Source organism: Styela clava, chromosome 13 (genome assembly GCF_964204865.1).
Source record: "Styela clava chromosome 13, kaStyClav1.hap1.2, whole genome shotgun sequence".
Lineage (NCBI taxonomy): Eukaryota > Metazoa > Chordata > Ascidiacea > Stolidobranchia > Styelidae > Styela > Styela clava.
In genome coordinates, this window is record NC_135262.1 from 7,717,538 (window position 1) to 7,743,438 (window position 25,901).

At 33.6% G+C, this 25,901-nt stretch overlaps 5 protein-coding genes across 6 annotated transcripts; 3 read left to right on the forward strand and 2 right to left on the reverse strand.

The window, feature by feature from the left end:
- Positions 1-353: 353 nt before the first annotated feature.
- On the reverse strand, positions 354-15,169 carry LOC120332572 (nucleolar protein 11-like). The gene is made up of 15 exons (XM_039399841.2): positions 14,115-15,169; positions 12,766-12,930; positions 12,350-12,574; positions 11,352-11,493; positions 11,193-11,278; positions 10,576-10,636; positions 10,361-10,437; positions 4,733-4,948; positions 4,246-4,442; positions 3,446-3,577; positions 2,961-3,083; positions 2,203-2,281; positions 1,497-1,568; positions 629-736; positions 354-490 (listed from the first exon to the last, which is right to left on the reverse strand). The coding sequence occupies exons 1-15, from the start codon at positions 14,247-14,249 to the stop codon at positions 374-376; spliced, it is 1,935 nt and encodes a 644-aa protein (XP_039255775.2). The 5' UTR covers positions 14,250-15,169; the 3' UTR covers positions 354-373.
- LOC120332573 (uncharacterized) lies at positions 7,604-10,290 on the reverse strand. Its single transcript, XM_039399842.2, has one exon. The coding sequence runs from the start codon at positions 9,005-9,007 to the stop codon at positions 8,297-8,299; it is 711 nt and encodes a 236-aa protein (XP_039255776.2). The 5' UTR covers positions 9,008-10,290; the 3' UTR covers positions 7,604-8,296.
- Positions 15,170-18,613: 3,444 nt separating the features above from the next.
- LOC120333156 (synaptobrevin homolog YKT6-like) lies at positions 18,614-22,923 on the forward strand. Its single transcript, XM_039400519.2, has 2 exons — positions 18,614-18,747; positions 20,063-22,923. The coding sequence occupies exon 2, from the start codon at positions 20,099-20,101 to the stop codon at positions 20,699-20,701; it is 603 nt and encodes a 200-aa protein (XP_039256453.1). The 5' UTR covers positions 18,614-18,747; positions 20,063-20,098; the 3' UTR covers positions 20,702-22,923.
- Positions 22,924-22,948: 25 nt separating this feature from the next.
- Positions 22,949-23,371, forward strand: LOC120333132 (trafficking protein particle complex subunit 2-like). Its single transcript, XM_039400481.2, has one exon. The coding sequence runs from the start codon at positions 22,949-22,951 to the stop codon at positions 23,369-23,371; it is 423 nt and encodes a 140-aa protein (XP_039256415.2).
- Positions 23,372-23,376: 5 nt separating this feature from the next.
- On the forward strand, positions 23,377-25,669 carry LOC120333155 (RNA-binding motif protein, X-linked 2-like). 2 transcript variants are annotated; one of them, XM_039400517.2, is made up of 2 exons: positions 23,377-24,566; positions 24,674-25,669. In XM_039400517.2, exons 1-2 carry the CDS (start codon positions 24,504-24,506, stop codon positions 25,103-25,105), a joined length of 495 nt encoding a protein of 164 aa, XP_039256451.2. In that variant the 5' UTR covers positions 23,377-24,503; the 3' UTR covers positions 25,106-25,669. The 2 variants fall into 2 exon arrangements, with proteins under 2 accessions (XP_039256451.2, XP_039256450.2); XM_039400516.2 differs by having other exon boundaries at positions 23,377-25,669.
- The last annotated feature ends 232 nt before the right edge of the window (positions 25,670-25,901 follow it).

Sequence of the window (25,901 nt, forward strand, 5' to 3'; positions counted from 1 at the left end):
AGGTCACAGACCGAAAAATCCCTCGCTGATAAGCCTTTGTGGCAGCGTTTCGCAGCAAGGGGTTTTTGGAGGCGAAATATTACTTTGTGTTTGGTGTAGTATCTATCACATTTCATGATGAGCTCAAAGCAACGGGAGGAATTTATCGGGAAAGGATTGGTGCTGTATTAGCAGCACATTCAAAACCCCAGTGGTGACCCATGCAATCAATCCTAGTCAGCTAATTAGGCCGCATAAATGACGCTAGCCGTTTAACACATGGACTTATATCTCATCTGTAACTTGGACACTAGAACTTTTTCAGTATGGATGTCTACTCTCACAACCAAGACATATCTAATTTGAAACAGATATTTGTCGAAACGTCATTTATTCAAAATTTCATGATTTCAACTGTATACAATTCTTTTGATTTCTTCCCAGCAGGCAGCTTTGATTGAATTTGTGTTAGAAGTCTTGATACTGTAGTCAATTCTGTAAACACTTTACTCTGTGGAAAAATAATAAAAGTTCTTTTTACAAGCTAAAATTATTATTAGAAAGTCGAGAATACAATTACACTTTCAATGTTGCAATTGCAACCTCGATAGAATATTGATGAATCTCAAAATTGTTAAAAGTATTATACCTGCAAGTCGACAGCTTCTTGTAGTTTAGATATCGCGGGCCAGGAATCTTCCAACAATATAATTTCAGATAAGTGTGCATCGATGATCATCCCAAGCCAACTTATGACCTGAAAAAAAGGATCTAAACTTGAAAATTTCCACTAATTGACTACAAAAGTAGTTTCCAAACTGGTCCTTACAATGTGCAAAATAGTACGTCACAAAATATTATTCAGTTTCCCAAAGAATTATTCATTATGTGGCAACAGTTAGATTAGAACTACAGTATTTTTATTATACTGTATCTACCTACACAAGTTGCCATTGTCAAGCGAGGAAATAAAACATCTCAGAAAGACCAACATCTTTGTGGTTCGGCATTGCCTAATGGATATTACACCAGCCTTTAACTCAACTGCACCATTGCCGAATTTGACTCTTTTTTAAAACTGTTTTTGCGAGTTGGCAATTACAACTAGGTTTACTTATTTCGAACCATCATTTTGATTACGGTACATATTTTCTACCACACAGCATTAAAAAATATAATTCGATGTTACGATAATGAATTTTTCTTTCCCATACATTGAGACTTTGAAAAGTTTTGGAACCCATGGACTACCCAGTTCTTTCATAAGTTACTTTAATTTATTTTCTACTTTGCTGACATATTGTTATATTATTACCAGATGTAAACATCAAATGAATGATAAAATTAATCATGCTGTATGCAAATTCAATTTTCATTAGTTAAAGTGGTCTCACAAAATCAAATTGTGTTTGTGTATTAGGTAAAACAATACACTGAAATACTGATTTACAATGTTGACCTGAATATTTGAACTTTAAAATTCAGAAAAATTAACAGGTAAAAAGAATGGCAGTTACCTGATTCAGTGTAGGGGATTCTGATCCGAGAAATATGTTTTCCAAGAGATTAGTGAGATGCAGCACAATCTTCTATAAAATCAAATGTCAAAACAGTGTGAAGTTTTGAAAATATGACCCCATGCCGAGAACATAGCCAGCCCAAATTTTAATTCCAGAGGTGAAGGCCAATTTTCTTTGTAATATGTTGTAATACGCCGCTTACTCAAGCTTTACTCTGAACAAGGGCTGATATCTAACACTATCCTCTGCATAGTGCATACTATCTTCACTAAGGAAGTCATCCCATATATATCAGCGTGCATTTTCATCTATGCTGGTTGGTTTATTTGGAGAAAGGAGTATTGATAGTAAGCCAAACAAATGGTTTTGAAAATCGTGTTTCGAAAAAACTATTGAAAATTCTGATTCTGTCCCCAGAAATAACAACAATTTAGAAAAACAATCCATTATGCACACATCATGTCCGATGAATGAATAACAATTGTGAAATTGAAAGTGAGACAAAAAAACTGACAAAATGCAATAAAGGATCCAAAAAATACAAAAAAATAACATATTTCTGACTTCCTTCAAATTCAAATAATCTCACAAATTATCTCGTTAGCAACTGCATATTGGGAAAAAGATTTAAAAACATTTGGAATATATTTAAAAAAAAAAAATACTCCTGGTAAAATTTGCAATTCAATAACCAAAAACTTACCAATATTGCATTGAATGGCACAGAGCTTAGTTCTTTTCTCAATGCGTTCTCAGAATATGGTAGCTGTAAAATTTCATTTCTGTAAATTATTAGTCAAGGAGAAAACAATGTGCTTTTGGACAATGGCCTATGATCATTTATAAGACTTGCAAAGTTATGATTGAAATGTGCCAAAAATGAAGCGCAATGGCTCAGCAGTTAAAATGCTAGAGTCCAGTGGTTCTCAACCTTTTTTTATTCGTGGCCCGCTTTGGTTCCAAAATAAAATTGTGTGGCCCATTAACTACAGGAAAAACAAAAAAAATATTATTTTTGTGTAGATACACAACACACTTCACCACTCAAACTCAAAAGCAAAAACAGCATCATTCAAATTTTAACCACTTATCAATAACTCTAGCGATTTTTAATAGGTTTGTAGAACCGATGCGCTAGATTTAACTGTGTTGGCATTACTAGTTGCAAGTCTTTGTTCCAAATCCCATGCCCACCATCTTACCCAGAGTGTAGGCAATGCCTATCTCGGACGATTCTGGTCCTTTCCGAATACAATAGTTCCTTGTATTCCATCAGATATCAGTGGCAGCTCAACAGGGCCTTGTTCAGAGCAAAAGTTTAATAATAAACAAACTTGTTGTTGTGATTTCCAGCTGAAATTCTGCGGACATTTCCAAAAAATTTGAGCCATATTTACAAAAATAATTTTGTACATATTCATCTTCAAATAGACATCTTTGCTTAATTTTTATAAAGGATACATGCACGAATATAAATGCTGTGGAAACAAAGAAAAATCAAGTTGTTCTCCATTGTTTTCAAGATCTTTATCCTTCTTCGCAGAATCATTGTATTGTATGGTATCCAGGGTAATGTCTTCAGACCTTGAAAATAACAACAAAACAGCGCAATTGTTACGGTAAATCTATATTTATCTTTTTTAATGGGTTTTTACTTTATACTATTCGACTTTTTTCGGGGTTACATTTTCAGTTGTTGTAAACCAGGGTTCCTCAAACTGGGTCCTGAGCCCTCGGCACCCCTAGGGACGACCATGAGCAAAGATGGAAATCTGACATGACAACACAAAAAATTCTCCTCATTGAGTAAAATACTAAATATGACGTCACAAATTTTCAATTTTTGTATACCCCCCATTAACAAAACGACTGCATATATATTTTAGAAGTAGCTTGCTTGGATAGGAAATGAGAAAACGAATCAGCAAACAAATATATTAACTCACGCTTTTGCAGCGATTAAAGTCAGACATTGTACTAGAACAGTTTCCGGGATGTCGGTCAAATTTTTCAAACACTCTTGAAGTAAATCCCAATCTTCCATCTTGTATATTTCTTGAAATATTTTATCACACCATCTAGAATAGTAAAGATTGGCTGAGAAGACATCGGCATGCTACTATTATTAATATTATATCAAAGTAAATTTTTAGTTTGATGCATTGTGTAGGTGCTATTTTGTAAACAAAACTGAGCACAGAAAAATCGGAATGTGGAAAACTAAGTGGGACATATGGCAAGTCTGTAGATAAGTGGTCGGCAAACTTTATGTACTACTGTGTCAAATATGCACATTCACAGTAGCATGCGGGCCACATTAATTTCCTCTCATAAACAATTGCCACAATAAACTTCAAATTATGATGCACGCGCAGCTCCGATTGTTGTGTCAACTACAACTAACGGAAGGCACGTTCTGCAAGTAAACGACATACATCAGACATGTGCTTTTGCCTGCGCTAGTTACTACAAAACAAACGATGTACAACATCTATTGTTACAACATACATCCATGCGTAGATAATAATAAATTTATGAGCATTTTTTGTTTTTACTTTTTATGCATTAAATGTGAAGCCGCTCGAGAGCCACAATAAATTGTTCGATATCAGGTTGAAAAAAACTTATACCGTAAATCCAGCAACCAAATTTTTACAGCGAGATTTTTGGCGTACAAAGCCTTCTTTTTTGTCTCTTGAATTCAATTACCCGAAATAGATCAGCAAAAGAGAATCTTATATAATACCCTCCATTAATCCAACCAGTTGACACAATTTCCAAGATAGTTGAACGAGGCCAGAAAACTTTTTTCTTCTCGTCTGTTCCAAATCTATTCAAGATTTCCTTCATGGTATTCGATCTGGAAAATTGTTTTTTATTATCTTGCGATTTTCCCTTCCAAAACTTGGTCCAAGTTCTGTCAAAATTTGCTTCTTGTTCTGTCTAAAATTTAATGTAATGTTATGTTAATACCAAAAAAGTGGAGCAGAATTCAGGATTTGCAATCTTAACCAAAATCTAATGTTGTTTTTAAACCAACAGAGCACTTGCCGGATACGCCAAACTGCAAAGCATTATAAGGTAATGATTTCCAGCTCAAATTCCATCTTCTCCACCTTAGAAAGATTTGCACTAAGTTAGCCAGGCTAAGCTTCAAGAAAAAAGGATGCACGGTATGTATCCAAGAGCCTGTTTGAATTGGAAATGTGAAATACTAAAATCCTTTAACTTACTTTTAATAATATTTCCAACAGGTTATTATCTTTCTCATTTAGTAACAAGGTTTGTTTTGGTTGATCTGTCCATTTAGCACAATGAACTTGACATGTTTGCTGGCCTTGACGTTGTTTTAAAATAACACTCGATAGAGTAACTGGATTTGAAGTGAAGGGAAGTTTTTTAACATGATTTGGAGTATCCAACAAGATGAAATTTTCAATTGTTGTCATCTGAAAAAAATAAAAAAGGATTATTTTAAATCAAGTGTGGGAGATTGTTTTGGCTTGCGAGCCTCGTTAATTAGTTGCTTTACTTTATACTCATACTTTATATCGAATGCTTCTGTATATAGTGGCTTATCAAGGGTATAATAGCAGCCATGGGCACAGTTTAAAAATTCCAGTAGAAAAAGAATCATTGAACAATGTTGTATTAAAAAAAATGAAAAAAGGTTTCAGTAATAACTTGAAATATGCTAGAGCAATGTTGAAATTAAAGGTTGTCAACCGGTGATCAATCTTCAGCTTCGATCTGACAAAAGATGATAACAAAACCAGGAATATTGATTGAATTCAATAGTTTTAAGCAAACTTCCTCTAACAGGAAATTAATGTCAATCACATTTTCATCCTTCATCACCAATTTAGTTGAATATTTCAAAAAAGAAAAAGCATAACATATTGAATTTTTTAGATGAGCATTTCATCAGTTCAGGGCGTGTTTAATTTGTTAAAACTGCTACTACGTATACTTTTAGTTATCGTTTTTTAGACCAAAATGACTTCAGTGAAGTGGCCAACCCAATTAAAAATGACCATTTACTAAACGAACCTATTGTTGTGATGCCGAATTCAAATATAAAAGACGCTGAAAAAACTAGCGGAAATCGCTGTTAAACCAACTTTACGTTTTCAGGCTTCTTATGGTGCTTTTGAAACAGAATCAGGAGAGATGGTTGAAATAAGTATTGTTTTCGATGGAGGAAGTTTAAAAGATTATTTTGATATGAACAATGGTGCCATTTGTGAATTTTAGTGAACAAAACATGAACATACCAGACAAGAAATTGGGACTGAATTGTTAAGAAGAACGTATGAAACTACAAAGAATGAAAAATATGAAAAGATTTGTGTGATTACATCAAGTTACTACTTTGAAAATACGGTTCGAAAGCTTGGATATGACTCAATGAAAACGATTGGTTATAAAGATTACATTGATCCATCAATCGATGACAAAATATATGCTAACATTCCAAGTCCCCACAAGGCTGTAACATTCTGAGTGAAAAACTTGTCTGGAATAGATTAAAGGAATGAATCAAGATAAAAGAATGAATCAATCATTCCTAAATATGATCAGTTTAATTGGTTTGTGTTTATTGAAACTAGCGCATGGTCTTTTTTTAATCTAGGCTTTGGTTTGTCATTTAGTTTTCTGTAATTTTTAATGATTGTTGATCTGGTAAATTGTGGTGAAAAAAAATCACTCCTCTCAAGTCTACCGAATCAATCTATATCAAATTTTTAATACCTAAAGATGGAAGAGGAGATCACTAGAAAGATATTATTCATATCTTCTTTTAATTTTACTGTTTGATCTCAATTCCCATGAAAGTGTTAGTGTTCATATATTTGAGAAATCTTCTTTTGATGTTATTTTATCATACTGTATGTATTTTATCATTTCATATTGTAACTAGTGTTCACAAAAAATCAAATGTAATATTTTACGTATAGCATATGTATAGAATGATCATTGTAGAAGTGTTTTTGAAATAGTAGATAAATAATTACACCCAATCAGGACTTAAAAATAGGTTGTGTTGTCAATATAATATGTTTGTATCATTGTATGTTTTTTCATTTTTCATTTGGAATAGGATGTATTCAATGGAACCACTTCTAACCATATTCCAAATATGTAAGAATTTGTATTTTTATTGGTAAAAGGATCAAAAAGAGAACTGATACAGATAATTGATAAGTCAATTTCAACGTCCTTAGAGTCACAAGTCAAGTCCTAGCTCCAGCAAATTTCAAAGTTAAGTCTCAAGCTCGATCACACTTGGGAAACACAGCTAGAATATGCATACTATACTAATCTGCACTTTTTTAAGCAGAAGTCCATTTTTCAAGTTAGGTGAATTGCCATCAATTTATTACTTCTATAGTATTTTAGGATAAAAATCATCATCACAAACATAATAGAATGTTTTCTTTATTTCAAAATATCCTTTCAATATAGATAAAATACATTAACTTTGTCATAAAGAAGTTTCTTGTAATCCGAAAATCCTGTGCACATTAAATTTCAACATTAAAACTAGACAATTAAATTCTGTAATTATCGTTCATGTAATTATCGTTCTCATTATGGGGCGATATAATGAATCTAGAAGCAGTTCAGAGGAAGTTTACAGCACAAATAAGCTGCTGCAGAGGACAGAGTTATGAGAACCGTTTGGAGGCTTCGAGACTGACAACATTATTAGAAAGAAGAATGAGAGGTGACTTAATAGAAGCCTTCAAAATACTAGATGGTTTTTGTACATATGGGCAACAATTTTTCAAAGTCTTCTAGAACTGGTAACCTTGTCATAGGGCAAAATCAGCATTCAAAGTTGAACTTTTTTGGGAACAGGGTCCCAAAATACTGGAACAGCTTACCATTAAATGTGAGGTCAAGTGCTTCTGTGAATATTTTCAAACACAATTTGGATGAATACAGAGATTCCCAGGTGTCCAACCAAGGACACTTGGACAATACTGGGAATTGTCAAATATGATATTGGAGAGAATTAGATAGTCTAGTTTTCGACATTTGTGTATTAAATGGGTTAGCAATACTATTTGGGTAATGTCCTTTCCACTAGTCATAATTTGTCTAGTCTTAATTGTAGTAATTTTTGTGATACTGTGATACATTGTTGTTATACAGGTGTTATAGATGTTTATACTGTGGTATATTATATTGTAGATTTTTAAGTTGTACTAGGTGTGATACCCAAAGAGGTATTATTACTTATAGATTTTAATCGGTAAGTATGTTGATAGGTATTTGTCTGTCTGTCTGTTTGTTTGTCTGTTAGATGCACGCGATATCTTACGAAAGCGAGATTGAATCTGCTCCAGATTTTGCATGTGCATTCATCATATGTCGTACCAGAAGCCTATTGATTTTGGATGAATTATGTAGTATAATTAACGAGTTATTAATTAATTAGTGATGGGACACAAGGTGTCACTATGAAGTAAGAGCGCTGTTTTGGGGGATCCCCTAACTCTCGATCAATAAGTCTTCGGTCTCTGACCGATATTCTCGTTCATTTATTTATTCTGTCCATATGATATATATTATATATTTAAATTTTCACACACACAAATACAATAACGAAAGAATAACACAAAAGAGAAATTATTTTCTTCACAACAACAACAATGGCCGTAACAACAATAATTAAGCAAAACAAACCATTTGTCTTCACGTCTAATAAGTGGAGATTAATAAAACAGAAAACAAACCAAATTCTACAAATATAAGTTCATGTGAACACAAACTGGTAAAACTGGTTGTATTTAGGAATGATTGAAGTCTGACGATACAAAGTTTTCTACATCTTTCATCTTCATTCCATTATTCTCGTCAAATGTTTTCACCCATAATGTTATTCTTTCGTGGGGACTTGGTATGTTAGCATATATTTTGTTACCAGTTGATGGATCAACGTAATCTTTATAATCAACCGTTATCATTGAATCATATCCGATCTTTCGAACAATTTTTTCAGAATAGTAACTCGATGTAATCACACAAATGTTTTCACATTTTTTATTCTTTGCATTTTTATTTGTTCTTCTTAACAATTCAGTCCCAATTCCTTGTTTGGTATATTCATGTTTTGTGCACAAAATTGAGCAATATGCGTAGTTGTTCGTACCAAAATATTCTTTTAAACTTCCTCCAATAAGCACTTCATCAATTCCAATAAACTGTTTTATACACAATGGAACATCTGAATTGTGAGATTCAGATTTCTTGTATTTTCCAATGTCAACGATACTTATACCAACTAATTCTCCTGATTCAGTGTCAAAAGCACCATAAGAAGCATTGAGCATTAAAACTGGTTTTACTTCAATTTCAGTTAGTTTTTCTGCATCCTTTTTAGTTGAATTTAGCGTTATTAGAATAGGTTCATTCGGTAAATAGTCATTCGCAATTAGACTAGCTACTTCACTGAAGTCATTATCGTCTAAGAGCCGATAATTTACATTCTTTAACTTCATTTTCAAACTATAAATATGGTAGAAGTGGTAGCAACGAAAACACGTCTCGAACTAATAATACAGACAAACAATGAATTAATTTATATTTCTTTTTATTTCCTCAAAGAGGAAATGTCCATAAAGATATTATTGAATTCAATCAATCAATTTCCTGGTTTGTGATCTCTAAGCTGAAAACTGGCGATAAGAACTACATTAATAAGTTATCGATCTGCTCTTGCTCAATATCAATAACTTTTTATAACTATTATTGTAACATTGCAAAAACATATATGAAACGAACAAATCTAATAAAAATATGAAACTTGCTAAATACTACTTGCTGAACTTCAATACCATTCCTAAATTATTTTGTACCGTGCCGTTTCAAATCATATATTACGAGTCTTAATTTAATATGTTAGTATTTTCTTTACCTCAAATTCAAAAATAAATATTGAAACCTCCAAACCCCAGGAGATGAAATTTGGGATCAAATAAAATCTATCCAGGCAATTTACCTACCGAACAGATGTTATGGTTTAGGATGAATAAAAATTATTTAATAATGTAGAAGGTGGTGTGTTCCCGCTTAGGTCGGGATGAGTAAAATGTAATGAAAAAGGGATAGTTCTAGGTTAGGTTGAGAAGAGCTCCATTTACTTCATTTCATTAAGGAAAGACCTGGGAGACTCAGTAGCCGTTATCTTTATCGATAACAGGCAGAAGTATGGATTGCTTCATGGCACCAGTCACATTTTTCATAAAGTATAATACAAACAACATCTGGCAGTCCAAAGTCAATTATTTAACATGATTGGCAGGCGTAAATACAATATAAAATATATCAATCTAGAAATAAAGTTTACACAAATCATGTTTGAAAAGACATATGCGAAAATAAACTGACCCTAAAAAAATAAATTAAGCATTGCCGCCCAAATCAGGCCAAAAAATTGCGTCCAGAAAAGCAACTTAATATTCTGCGGTCTGACAACATTGTTCCCGCCGCGACTTACCGCTATCACACCTTTCGAATAATGATAATTTTGATAACTGATTAATGGGGTCACTCCCCTCATACCCCCGGATGTCTGTCCCTGGTGGTATGCCATATCATAAAGCAGTCCTACCATATTTTCTCTCCTCAAAAGAATGAAACCCTTTCCTATCAGAATGCAACTGGTTAGGCAATATATAGCGATAAACCTCACGCTATAAAAGCTGTTTTAGTTGACCAGAAAACTGTAAATAAGACAAGATGAAGATCCGGTATTCGTAGTTCGATTCAATTACTTGTAAACTAATCAGAATTGTTTGAATGTTCTACGATGTATTGATAATATTGAAAATTTATGCAACGAACCAACTCACCTTCGCCACATTGCAGCCGATTTCCATTTTCTGAATCGTTGTTCCAAATTTTAAGTCTATTATGTGAACATTTTGTCCTGGAATGCAATATGAAATATTTGACTAATTTTAATCAAATTATAATTAATCATAAAATTCATTGTACTTAGAATGCATAAATTGACACATTATATTATAATATTCCTGAAAAATATCCCAAAATAATGAAATTGCACCTTTGCATAACACAGCGACTTGATCGGAAGATAACGAGGTCATTTGAACGTTTTCATCAATCTATAAAAATAACATGATTGTTGATAAACATATTTGTTTATGTTGATTAATAACAAAAGTTATTCAAAGCTGCTGTCATGATATAGCTCCATAACGAAGATTTGCAATATTATTAAAATAACTTATTAACGTGATCTTATTAAAAATGTTCAGTCCCACCTGTATGGATCTCACTTCCAACGAATACCCTAATCCTCACCCTTTTGTCAAAATATTATATTTACCCCACTCCATATGATTAATTTATCCATTTTCCCCACATATATATAAATATATATCTCACCCAACTCCAAAGAGTAGGACAAGTGTGCTAAAAAGGGTGCAAGTGGGACATCACATTTTGGAGTTGCAGAGTCAAGACATATTATTAAAAATGCACAAATGATAACAGCTGTAGTTGTGCATGCTTTAATAAGAAACGAACTCAATTATCATCATGTTCTTATAAACCTTTCATATTACCAGGATAATTAAAAAAATTGAGGCATAACCCGATATTCCCATCCATTTCTTATGTTTTAACCAATTCTTATGTGTGTCATAGCCTTCACCATACCTCTACTGTTGTAACTTTATCCAGTTGAATGTTGATTTCGTTGTTGATTACAGAAACACAAAGAAGACAAAGAGATCCATCACTCCCTGTGTAAGAAAATATTTGAATTTTTATGACTCGTTTAACCAACTCTTCCTCGCTGAGAATAAAAAGACATACAGACAGTGGTGATCACTGGTGTTGCACTTTCATGAAATTCTGATGTTGCTTTGAGTTTTCGACCTTCATATTGAAGAGTCCTTATACAATGGCTGACTTCATTTTCCTCTGAATGAATCGAGCTTGCTAAGATAGCGTATTCCTAAAAAAATAGTTGAAAATTCAATTTAAACTTGATTATCGATGAAAAAATTGATTTGTGTCAGTGTGCAGCTAGACTCTTTTAAATCAAATAGTTAACTTGTAACTGCGTTTGTACCTGCGATTAATTAATTATGTTGTTGAGCCTAGTTGTGAGCCTAAAATGTAATAAATTAGGGCGATTACCATAATTATGTCTTGACACTCGAGTATCGCTCCCAAAAATTACCTCAAATCAGAATAATTCAAGTCAAAATTTTCTACAGCAGCAACTCAAAAAAAAGTCGAGTCTAATGAGCATTTTAGCAGTCCATTAAAGATGACTTGAATACATTAAAGTTTTTGTTATCGAAAATGTATTTCCCCGACACAGGAGTCTTAGTCAATTGTAAACAGTCAATAAGTGTACCACGCAGCGATGATATTGATTAATCCACTCACAGGTAATTAACCCCTACAAGATTTAACCTCCAAACCGGGGTGATCGGGGGTGCAATGGCAAGAATTTCCCAACACCTAACCCAATACACCAACCATTAAATCACAATTGGTGTTGATGAATTGATGTGATTTACCGACGTTTCAAATTTCTATGCAGGAAAACTTCATCAGGACACGATATGAAAAAAAAGGCTAAAAGTTTTTTCACCTTAATAATTTTTCCTTTTTCCCTGCCCTATATAACCCTGATAAAGTTTTTCTACATAGAAATTCGAAATGTCAGTAAATTACATCGTTTTAATAAAACCAGTTGTGCTTTATTTATGCTCAACACGAATATACCTGGTGGCTATTATATGCTATTTAAGCCATAACATAGCCACATTAATCAAATAATTTTTTACACATATCCTCACATTGTTTTCAACATCACAGATGGAACAGATGCACAAATTTCCATCCTTTTTCACAAATGATGAAACGGACATAATTTCCTTTATTTTCAACTTGATTGAAGCATCTGGAAAGATTTCTTGTGGATCTTCCAATACATAATGTAGATGAAATAATGATCCATCGTCTAACAACACAAATGTCTTATGGCCTTGGCATTGAACGAGGCAGTGGATTTTGTGTTTCAGCTAAAATAAAAAGGATTTTTGATGATAAAAGATTCGTTTATAGTAATGATTCGGCACATCTAAAACGTTTTCATGAATACAAAGTCACTGATGTTAAACAGAAATAAAGTTTAACAAGTGTATCAAAGGAGCTTTTTTATTATTTATTACATGTAATATTGCTTTGATAATTTTCAGCAAAAAAAATTCACCGTAAAAGTCATAGCATCGTCAAGATTAGTTTCTTTGAAAGTTCTCAAAACTTTTTCATTTTGTACGACAACAAATTCTTTTTCTTCAGAATCAAATACAACTGAACTTGTGTTTTTACGTCCTCTCGTACAAGACCATGTTTTAATCACTCTGTTGTCATTCACCTAAAATGCAACATAAAATAAAAGATATAATCACTGAAACACAGGTTTATGTAATATCAAATATATTCTGAAAAGGGTCGTTCAATAGGAAAATGAAATCAGAGCATCGTGAATTCATAGAAATGAAATTTCTTGTAAATGTAATTTTGACACCCGATGGTGCTTTTGTACTATGTCATCTGCAAGGCTGGGTAACTGGTTTGAAATCAGGATAGCACCATAGCTTACAAAAAATAAAAAGCTAAAAGCAGTTTCACAGCAGTGGGTATCAGATAGATAGATAGATAGATAGATAGAAGTTTATTCATCACCCAGTCATTAGCCAACAAATCAAACACAAACAACAACATTCAATAAGTAAAAGAAGAATAATCGACTAACAACGGAATTGATAGGAGATTGGAAGGACCATACTGTCACTAAATCGAAACAACTCTCCTGGCATAAAAAAGGTTGACAGTTTACATTTTATATTATACCAATTATAAAACATTTTAACTTGTTGTAACTAACAATCAAGCATCAAAAGTAATGTGACACATATTGAGACAAATTTAGAATAGAAGCGGCAAGAAAAAGCGTTTAATTTTATATCACAAAAAAATAAAAACGTACAAGTTGAAAAGTTATGAATCAGTACTTATTCAGAAAAGACTGGAAATACTTCTTGGAAAAAACTTGAAACTGGAAATTTCTTTTAGATTTTCGTCAATATCGTTCCAAATACTCACACCCCCGGTACTTCATGGAATTTTGGGCCCGCGAGGATGAAAATCGTGGTACAAATAATCCTCCCTTTCGAAATGAACGAGTATCATATGTATGTGCATTTTTTTGTTGTAACAAAATATTGTTGTATCACGCTAGGGGCAGTGCTATTTACCGCTTGATATATGAGCCTTCCCATTTCATAAAAATATAGATCTTTTATTCTAAGAATACCAAGGATTTTGTAATAACTACTCAAATTTGCCCAGCGTGGCACCCCGCAGATGTCTCAAATTGCTTTATTTTGGATCATCATGATATAGTTTCTAGTTTTAAATTTAAACTTGCAATCATACAAATTGAACTTTGAACTTTTCAATCCAATATTAGTAATTGAAAATTTGAAAGAAATCTGAAATCAAGGCTAATGCCCAAAATTGTAGTATCGGTTATTCAAATTCAAAATTTCATTTTACCTGAACTGAACTAAGACTGGAGTTGAACGCCAAGACAACAAAGTCTGAACCAGGATCTTTGGCCCAACCAAGAAATGTCGAGCCTTTACGTTTCGAAGTTAAATTTGTAATATCTGCATTTGTTACTGTTGTCATGATTGCAACATTTATGAATATTTATATATCTATGATACAAGCACTAAAAACAAGAGGAAAACGTATACTATATTAAATAGTTTACAATCGAAAGTATCATACATATTCTCCCGTAGTGTGTGTACCAGGTTAGGCCATAATTTTATTTCGATTTTCCTTATTTTAGTTCTATTACGAGTTCGAGACTGTCTGTGATAGCCATGTGAATAATCCCCATGCCCATAGGTTTCAGTCTCTTCACACAACTTGATGTAAAATAGGCGAACAAATTTACGGTAGTCACCTCCATCTTGGTACACATACTTCTGGAGCACCGAATAACCATTAAACCTAATTTTTTCATATCCCCCTCTTAGTAATAATGTACACGGTACACCCATTGAATGTGCAACAAATCATGACATATTCCATGTTCTACGAAAGTAAAATTTATCAAGCACATGATATTGTTGCAGTCATGATATAGAAATGGCTTCGATTATCAGACTTCTTGCTAGGGAGTAGCATTAATCTTTAGGATTAATTTCACTTTAAAATTTTATGTAATCGTTTCAGAACATACAATATTTTACATATGTGAAATGCATTAAAATGAACCAAATGATATAGAACTTTTCATACTAGTTATTTGTCCTCCCTCATCTCTGAGGGGCAATGGAGCGTTTTTTGGGTGCTACAAGCAAAGGCGCAAACTAGGTATCATTCATGATGACCGTATTGATTCGAAGTAAAGAATGTGATTTTTTTTATTATTTGACTGTAAAGCAATTCGCTGGCTTTTTTATTACTAAACGCGGCGCATAAAAGAATCAATGGTATTTTTATTGACACCATGGGCCAAAAAGTGTTGGTTGTTATGGTTTGTGGTTAGCAAAAAAAATTTCTGACATGAAAAATGAAAAACAGATGAATAAATTTTTAAACATATTTATAAGTCATTTTCTCCTTGCTACTCATGTATAAATGGATTCTAACATTATAATCAAAAATAGTCGACAAAATTCCCTCGGCATATGTAGCATGATGCTGAAATGTCATTAGAGGGCGCATTTGTTGCACAAAAACTATTATTTCTAAAATATTCAAACGTCGCTTAATAATCACTTCTGACAAAGTTAGTCTGTGAAATGTTCCGCTGAGAAATTGTCGAATAAAAAGATCCTCGTACGCCATCTGGTGAGCATTTCTTTCTCCGTGAAGATTGCTTGTATTGAATGATAACCATCCTTTTCTATGTTGAATATATTCAGGTTTAAAAGCTTCTTCATATGTTACAGGTTTATTTTTAAATTTGGAACCCTTTACTCTTCCTGCTTGCACTTTATTGTTTGTTGCAGTAGTATGAAATCCATTTACCAAAAGTAATCTAGTTCGCAAAGCACTAAACCACTTTCTTGAAAGCAAGCTCATTTCTAGATCTGCTTATCCAATATGAAGATGTTTGTATGTTAATAAAAAAATGCGATTGCACAAATTTATTAGAAATATACCATTAAATATTATGAAACTATTAATAAAAGCGGACAAAACATAACATATATTATATAGACCTAGACCAGGCCTGCACAACTCAAATTACCACGAGGGCCGCAAGCATAAATCTGAAGGCTCGGTGGGCCGCAAACTTTGCCACATACATATTTCACAAGATGAACTACAAATCAAAATAATATTGTGAAACAGTTAAATTTACTATAACACTTCCATTACTGGGGAGCTAAAAAATATGAATAAACTTATTTTCTTGAGTAAAAACAAGATACAGTTCTGGCATATGAGATAGCAAATATGTATTTAGTGGTTCATCTATACCAGGGATGGCGAACCACTGACCCGCGGGTCACAAAGTGACCCACTGCACTATTTCGGTGACCCAACAAAAACATACTAACATATTAGTGATAAAAATCGATAAAACCGGCTCTAATAAAGTAAACTATTATAATGTACCGTCAGTTGGGCAGCCAGGGAAGCGATGGCTCAAATTCCATATTCAATTTCGTGTCGATATGATAATTTTCGAAACTCCTAATCTTGGACGCACATCTGCAGCCGTGTATACCATTATGCAGCTAATGGCCGTGACCAATGACCAAAAGGCAGACTGCAGATTGTTTTGGAAGGATATACGAGAACTAGATAGTAATTTGCATTTTATTGGATTCTCGCCTACAATGCCGTTGGGAAACAAAATCTTTTAGACTTAAAATAAAGGCCAGAATTCAAAATAAAAAAGCTCAAAACTGAACAACACGAGCTGAAGCTCATAAACTTTGCAAGATAAGATGCAGCAGCAAGTTTCTTATAGATACAAACGTGGATTGAATATCTGTGAGACTGTGACCCACACTCTTCCGTTCCGTGGTAAAAATATAATTTTTGACCCATTCATTGAAAAAGGTTCGCCATCCCTGATCTATACCTTGGAAACCCACCCTTCACTTTCAATATTTCTTTTTTATTAGAATTAGGTATTGCGTGTTGCAGTATAAACTGACTGCGGGAAAATATTTTATTCATGTTCAGTTTTGTAAAATCGTCCCAACACTGGCTAAGCGTTAGAAATACGCTCGCCACCGCACCTCAAATTACTCTGCGTGGGTTCGCAGGTTCGAATCCCATGCAGGGATGGTTATGTGCGAGAGGATTGCTGGACTCCTCGCCGTCGTTGGGTGGTTCACGTAACCGCTGTTCGGTTACGGCTTCCTCCACCACCAAGTCCATGATTCCGAAAAACAAACAATATAACTAATCCCATACCTGACTTGGAATGGTAGCCGGACGAGAGGCCGTGGTTCGCCATACGGATAAGCCGTCTCATCGGCTTTTCTCTCCCCCCGGGATAAAAATATAAATCCTATCCTATCTACCATTATTGAATATTTCCATTGTAGGCTAGACAAACAATCCGTTTAGTAGCAATAGATAATCTTCCTCTGTTGTACTTTTTCAACTGTTAAATTACATTTTTCTACAAAATCTGCTCCAATTTTTTGAAATTTTACAGTAAATAGCAATATCTTTTGTGCAAGAATTTCTGCACCATTCATAAATGAAGGAATTGTTTTTTAAGTTCTAAATTTGAATCAGAAACTTCAGTTTCATAAACTGCTAGTAAAAAATAGTAGGGTTATTAACAGGGTTGCTATTATGCACTAAGGGTGTGAGATTGTATACCGATATTGTTTTAAGCGTGATTCAGTTTGAATACCGAGTTATCTGAATCAGCGTTTCCCAAACACTCGAGAGGTCGAGCGACGAATTTTAAGGGTCGCGAAGGGCACACAAATTTCACACAAGGTTCGATATTTATTGAAACTAGTGCAAAACATAAATCTCACGATTTCGAATATGATCGGACTAGCGGTGCGCTTCCATAAATAACAATGCCGGCTTTGACTGTTAGACCCAAGAAGTGGCGTGTTTCCAAATCACCCACAGGCCGCACAGAAGTATGTAGCGGGCCGCATGCGGCCCGTATGTTGTGCAGGCCTGACCCAGACTAATATAAAAACTGTAGAGTAGTGAAATATATATTTACTGATTTATTATTTATACAATCAGACAATGCTTATTCATGCCTTTTCCTCCGAACAAAGGCCCTGTATGGCTGTATAAGCATACGTTGTTATCTAATGATATGTCAAGAGATATAATCTGATATTGTTGAAGCATCAATTTACGTTATATTGTCAAATTGTGACCAATTATCCAAAGTTGAGCACAAAAAATTGCATGAATCGTTAACTCCAAAAGCTCAAATCTCTAAATGAATTCCTTGTTAAAGTTTTAAACTTGACAGATTTGCATTGGTTATGCAAGATGAGACAATCGTTCATTCCTATAACTGTATAACAAGTCAGTAAGTTTTTTAAGTTCTTGCTCCATCTTGCCATCTCTCGCTTTAGCATATTGCTGTATTAAATGTATAATTTATTTTGATTCACAGCTAATGTTCCGATATAAACAAAGATAGTTTACTTTAATATAATTACTGACATACTGCATAAAGATTCCACTTATTAGCTTGGCCCTGCAAGTTCGAAACCACTAGTCAGCTAGTTGACAAAATGGCATATCGGCATATGGCGCACATGTTCGTAACCAAGAGTACGTACTTGATTTGTAATTATTGCTCACCTCTACTTCCATCTAACGGAATCAAATATACCAGGATTTTGCCAACTAAAACCTAGGACAATTTGAGAATAACCGGAGTCGAAATTTTAGATTGTTCTCTACAAAGCCCATATATACCTGGTTCTCTAAGAAAAGTTAAGTAACTGGTAATATTTTTATATTATCAAAACTTGATTTCTTCGGGGGTTCGGAGCTGAAGTAGGAATTTCCGGGAACCGGGAATCGAAATAATTTTTTTTAACTCGAAACCGATAGTACTTGCATAAAGCTTTGTTGTTGCTGGTTTCTTATACTCATTCTCATATGATCCTGACGACGGAAACGCAGCAGTGGTGGACTTTTTATGTCTTGTGAAATAGTAAGTACCCTCAAAAACCCCAGAAGGTTTTCAGGTTTGGTCTATTGTTATGACCGCATTTTTGTATTTTCTGCCGATAATGCCGTAATGCTTTACAGTTAGTGGTTGTACCATAGACGCTGAGTGGTCGTATCGGTAGTCGGTACCTGTCTGGTATATCTGTATATAAATACAGAATACTGGAATAAGCGTGTCCCGTACCGGTACCGGTAGGCCTACCGGTACCGGTATGTTTCTGTATGGCATGGTAGTCTGACTACAGTCACAGGACTAACGGTACCGGTACCTATGGCTACCGGTATATAATAGCATCATAATTGAGTTATCAACAATGACAATAAATAATATCTGAGCTTTCATTGGTTGGATACATTTTTTTGGTATTGCAAGTTAATACCGGTCTTACTACTTACTGAATACAGCGCAAAACAGTGGGGGAACAGCGCGAAAGAGCACAAAACAGAGGGAAACAGTGTGAAGCAGAAAATTTTGCAATGAGTTCGGGGCACCTTGTTTTGAGTTGGAGTACCACGGCAGCAAATTAAAAACACAAACCAACGTATGTAGCCAGTAATGCTGTAATGGCAGGTCTGCCCCTGCTGGTGACACATTTTGGGTACCATAATTTAGAACATTTTCCATATGGATATGGTTGGCTTTAGGATTAGGTAAAAAGGGACCTCCAGAAGTATGTGCACCAAGATGGCGCACAACCTGAAAATAGTATGTGTGTGTGTGTAGCGGATTCAGGTTGGGCAACATATTGCTGCACATACTTCTGGAGCACTAAAAAGGTAGATAAAATTTCGCATGATGACCTATAATCCGGTACATAACCTTGTAAATATACCGGAAATAGCGCCATAAAACCATGGCGAGAGGCGCCGTGGTACTTTCGTGGCAGGAGGCGGTAATGACTGCGTCTCCTGTTTTGCGCTGTTTCCCTCTGTTTTGCGCTGGTTTCCTTCTGTTTCGCACTGTTTTCCTCTGTTTCGCGCTGTTTTGGCTCTTTGCGGTGTTTCGCGCTGTATTCAGTAAGTAGTAAGACCCAGTTAATACTGTATTCTGGTATTATTTATTCCACCTGGTAGTCTACCTCTAACAGTCTAAAGCAGCAGAAGTAGCATATGATTTGCGGAATTTTTCTTATTATAAATTTTGCTTAGTAAAAATGTATTTTGATAATTTTTAATTACAGAATCCGGAAATATTATAATTTTTGATATACCTTGTTACTGTATTCTGTTATAATTGGACCTACTCGGACTCAGCATTTTACACAATTTGTGATTTATATCAATATTGTCTTTTACAGTTATATATATCTGTATATTGTGTTTGAAAAAGCATCATGGTAAAGTTATATTCTATATCCGTCATCTTTAAAGCACCATCAAAAGTTAACATACTCAAAGCTGCAAACGATGTGACAGAATTTGGATTCTTTCAAAGATCAAGTGTTGCTGAGTTCCTGAAGTTTACAACCCAAATATGTGCTGAAAGAACCCAAATTAATCAAAGACAATCAGTAAAAGAACAGAACTATATGTGCCATGTATATATAACGGAGGAACGCCTAGGTGCTGTAGTAATAACTGATCACGATTACCCTCGCCGTGTTGTATTCAATCTCATGTCGAAGTTGTGTGAAGATTTTAAATCGAAAGTACCGATAAGAGATTGTTCTGGGGCCCCTAGTGTTCCTATACAATATGAAGAACTCCCAAATTGGTTGGCTAAATATCAAGACCCAAAACAAGCCGATGCAATGTTAAGAGTACAAAATGAATTGGATGAGACGAAGATTATTTTACATGATACAATGGAATCGTTGTTACAGAGAGGAGAAAAGCTCGATGATTTAGTCACCAAATCGGATAACCTTAGCATGCAATCAAAAATGTTTTATAAACAAGCTAAGAAAACTAACTCATGGTGTTGCGCAATCCAATAATGGATCTTTCTTGAGTTCTTCTTTTTTGTATCATTTTTGTCTGTCCCTGATCACTCAATATTCATCAAGCTAGTGACTGTTAGGAATGTATTGTTTGTTTTCACCGAATACCAACATGCTATTTTTGTTTCTGGACTTTAGACGTAGTTCCACACCCGACATGGAACGGTAACCGAATGAGAGTCTGTATTATCAGCTTCTCTATCCCCTGGATAAATTTGAAAATCCTACTATTTTTATTTTAATGCATATTTATTAAATAATAATCCAATCCCCTCGACATAAAAAACAAAAATATTGATTTCAAGTTAATGTCATTATCAAAAAATATAATTATTTACTTTTAAGTTTTCATTGGATTTTTTTTCTGTTATGTTATGTCTCGTATTTTGTGCATTCTTGCTCTTAGTGAAAAATATCGAAACTGTTTAATTATCTTCCAAATTTATTGATAAACTATTTGGAATGTGTGTTTTTGGACTCGATCAATGCATTATAGGTTCCTGTTAAATGAGTATTGTTGATAATTTAATTACCAGTACATTCAAAACAGATATTCAAGGTTCTATAGCCTATAGACACAAGTTTAATCAATATATTTTGAAACAAGGTTGTAATGACTATCAGATTATGAATAAAATGTTGATATTATTATTAGAATTGGAAGTATATATGTTCTTTTATTACCATACTATGGAATTGTTCTTTTCAATTAGGACTAGGATGAATTCTGTGTTATGAGAAACCCTTATCTCTTTAAAAAACTCCGAAATAAATTTGAGGGTTAAACTGGTCATAAAACATAAGAGCCCTATATCAGTATGTAAATTTTTTACTTGCTTCACCGAATTGAAATATTTCTGTGTTTATTTCACACACGAGTCCAATATACGAGAAGCATGTAATGTATGGTATGGCCTTCATCGCACATTTTGGGTTGTGTCCCATCTGTATTCAGAATTGTTAACTATAGAATTTCAATTGTCTTCTACTGTTACTAATCTTTTTTGTTAGAAGGAGTTAGGGAGCTTAGTTCTGAATCAATCCATATTGTAGTCTCTTTTGTCACTGTTGTGATTATTGTATTTAGCAATTTATGTTTGTAAATAAGGAATTGTAGAACAGCTTTGAAAAGCATTTATGTTACTGTTCTTTTTTTGACTATAGTTCTAATAGTCACTTTGTAGTAAAGCAAAAGTTCAACTTCTCACTATATAATTGTTTAAAAAGGGTCATAAAACTACTGTAATTTTAGGGTATAACTATTCACCATCAAGTGATATTATATTCTCTTGATATTGTAACATGCCCAAAAATTGACTGATAGGAAGACAAATCTATATATTGATCTTAGTAGGTCAATGTTTGTAACTATTTTTATCAGTGCTGTTTATATTTTCAGTTTAAGATAGAGTTAAAGACTCAGCACCATGTTTTAATTGTATAAAAAAAATCGTTTTTGCTGTTGTCTTTTGCTCCATTGAGAGTTCTTCTTGGTGATGGTAATTGCTAGTAATATTCACTGCATTTCATGTCATTATTCAATGATTTTTTTTGCTCTTACCTATTTCATCAATTTCCATTTTTTTGTGTGTACATTATTTACTGAAATTGAGAGTTTGAAGTTTGCTTTATATATTAGTAGTGTTTCACAGTCCTCCAAGAGCGTTAATATTAAATATATCTCACTTTATTATAATTTTGAATTCTTTTGTAATCTGTTGTCAGGAACGTTATGAATAAATAACTCAACTAAGGATGGCTCATAGTCTGACCCTGAAAATTTTTTTGTATTTGAAATGGATTTTTCTTGTGGAAAAACAACATGCATTAAAATTGGTCATAGTTTGTAATTTCGCTTTTACAAAACAGTAAATTTTAAATAAAAAAAAGCAATAACTTCTTGTTCTCCCTAAATAACACATTTGTGGAATTGTAATAATTTCATGTAAACGAAGACTGGATTCTTCTAACAGTTCTTACATTATGACATAACAACACAATTTGGGCTATTATAAAATACCCTTGATTTATAACTTGATGTATAGTTTACTAACCCGGCCAGTATGATCTGTATAGTTTGACAAAATACTGTCATTTGATTCATCGAATTTCATTTTTCTATCAAATTAACTATATTATATACATAAATGTATATACTGTTTGTTGTGCTTGTATATGCTGGCAACTAATGACAACTCTTGTTATTTTATCATGTTAGATTTGTATTCATTAATTTAATAAATAATGCCTGGAAGTTATTATTTCGTGATTGTCGGCCATCGTGATAACCCCGTCTTCGAAGCTGATATAACATCACCAAAGACTGCTGGTACAAAAAAGGATGAACATGGCCATTTGAACCAGTTTATCGCTCATGCCGCTTTAGATTTGGTAGACGAACACATGTGGCGAAGCAATAACATGTATCTTAAAACTGTTGATAAATTTAACGATTGGTATGTTTCTGCGTTTGTAACAGCAAGCGGGATGAGATTTCTTCTTTTACACGAACTAAGAAATGAAGAAGGCATCAAGAACTTTTTTACAGACGTTTACGAAGTTTTCATCAAACATATTATGAATCCATTTTATGAGAAAAACTCTAAAATTACTTCTCAGCCTTTCACAAGAAGAGTACAATTTTTTGGACAGCGACATCTCCTGTAATATACCTTTGAAAATAATGACAGTATACCTGAGTGGTAGGGCGCTAGACAACGCCTGCTGGAAGCCAGATGAAAAATGAGGGCAAAGATCGTCGAACTAGGTTTTCCAGCAAAATTCTCCAATATTGATTATACGAATAATTAGGATAATGAGAAATTATATATACCCAAAAAATCTTTCAAAGTTTGATATTATTATCAATCAGCTTGTTTCTTCATTGTCAGTTATATGGCCGAATTGAATATTTCTGGTTGTGATATCATGGAAAGGGAAGTTATGAGTGCAATAGAAATTGTTTCAAGTGTTAATAATTTTGGGTACTTACTTGGGTTAATACGGCCGTAAAGTGGTTGGTATATAATTTCCTTAATTGCACATTTTTTCTTATTGCGTCTTGCTTCATTTACAAATTATATTGTTTTATGATATAACTTCAACAATCAAATTTCTCTCTGTGTACAAACTCTATTAGAGCCATGTGTATGATCACAAAGATGCTGAATGTGACTAAATTGAGTTCAAATATATCAAAATCTCATTTAACAAAAACTTTTCTGAAGCGAAAAATCGCTTTTCTCTTTAATTACTGGACCAATTGCTTTGAAATTTTCAGTGGTTAATGATTGTTGTTGTAGCTGGAAGGCTATTACTTTTATTCAATTTGAAAGTTTCTGTGGGCTGTGTTTGGGATTCGTTTTTTGCGGGGTTGATGACATCATCGAAATTAAAAACTTGCGCACATTGTCGCATTAACTATCGTTGCGTTATGGTAGTCAGTTGCAGTGGGTGAGGCTACAATATCGTATCGGTACTGTGAAAGATTAGATAGTCATACTACTTCGCTTTGGCCTTTGTGTCCATATATTTAAGCATTGCCTTTTGTGAAATTGATTTATTAATTTTTTAATAATACGACAAGTGCTACATATTTCCTTTGAAAATCAATATTCCTGATTCCATTGCATTTATTCCATAATAAATTCCATTTATCATTCAATCCTGTTTGCTGTTATATAATCTTATTTAAGCTTCTTATCCTAGATTATGAATATTTTAACAAAGATAAGACTCTTAAATGATTTGAATGATCGTGAACTAAGACTTGGTATAACCGGGACGAAAGCATCATGGCATGAGCAATACAAAGACAGCGCTTGGATCTATACCGGTGGATTACCATTTGAACTATCTGAAGGTGATGTTATATGTGTATTTTCACAGTATGGTGAAATTGTAAATATTAATATGATACGAGATAAAAAGACTGGAAAATCAAAAGGATTTGCTTTCTTATGTTACCAGGATCAAAGAAGTACTATCTTAGCTGTCGACAATTTGAATGGTGCAAAAATTAAGGGAAGACAAATTAAAGTGGATCATGTACTCAATTATAAACCCCCCAAAGATGACGATGACGTGGATGAATTGACTCGTCAAATGAGAGAGGAGGGTGTTGCTCCAAAGGTACATTATCCTGATATACCATCACCGCAAGAAAGAAAGAAATCCCCACAATATAAAGAGAAGCCCAGAGCAGAAGTAAAGAAAATGCCTCTAATTGCCATAAAAAGAGAGAAATTAGACATTTCTGATGATGATGATGATAAAAAGCATCAACACAAAACTAAGAAAAGGAAAAAAGATGCAAAACCAAAGGAATTTAAACATAAAGAATTGAAATTTTTAAAGAAAAAACCAAAACATAAAAAATCAAGCAAGTCTGACTCACCATGATAAAAAATTGAACGAAAATTCATCCAAAAGTATTTTTGCATTGGAGGAGCCTGAGCCAGGCAATAGTTTTCGTCCTTAATGATTACTGAATAAAGACTTATTCAACCATGTTTTAGTGACATTTAATTAACATACTAGCGTTTTATCCATTCATGAGAGTACATATGTTAATAACACTACCATGATAAAATTTTTGTGGTATATGAATATCTCACGCTCGTAATTTGGTAGTGAATTAATATAGAAAGATTAACGTATTATCATTTTGAGACTTTTACTATTTGACGTAAAAGAGATATATAGATTGCATTGTACTATTGTTGGGACAAAAAAAATTTGGTAAAGATGGTTATGTTTTAGAGAGGGCATTACTTCCATTTATTTGCAAATTTTCTCTGGCCACTGTTCTGTATCTTTGTGAAATTGTGCCCATGTGTGTATTTCAAAAAGTGATCTCACTGAGTGTGGCTCAAAAGTTGTATTACCATATCAGTACCACCTTTGTGTCTATATATATTTGAGCATTCGTCTCATGGACAAAATAATAATATGTGCACAACGCCACCCTGCAACCAGAGTTGTGACTTCGTTAATGGGTGTTGGATTGTAATTGGCTAAAATAAATCGAAGTGACTGGCATATATCATCAATCAATTCTTGATTTCAAGTATAATTTGGAATAGTTTTACTTGAAAAATTATAATTGAGGTCTCGGAAAGAATAAAAAAAAGAAAAACCATCCAAAATACTGTTTATCTTCAAATACAAACACAGACCAACCTTTATGTGTTGACGC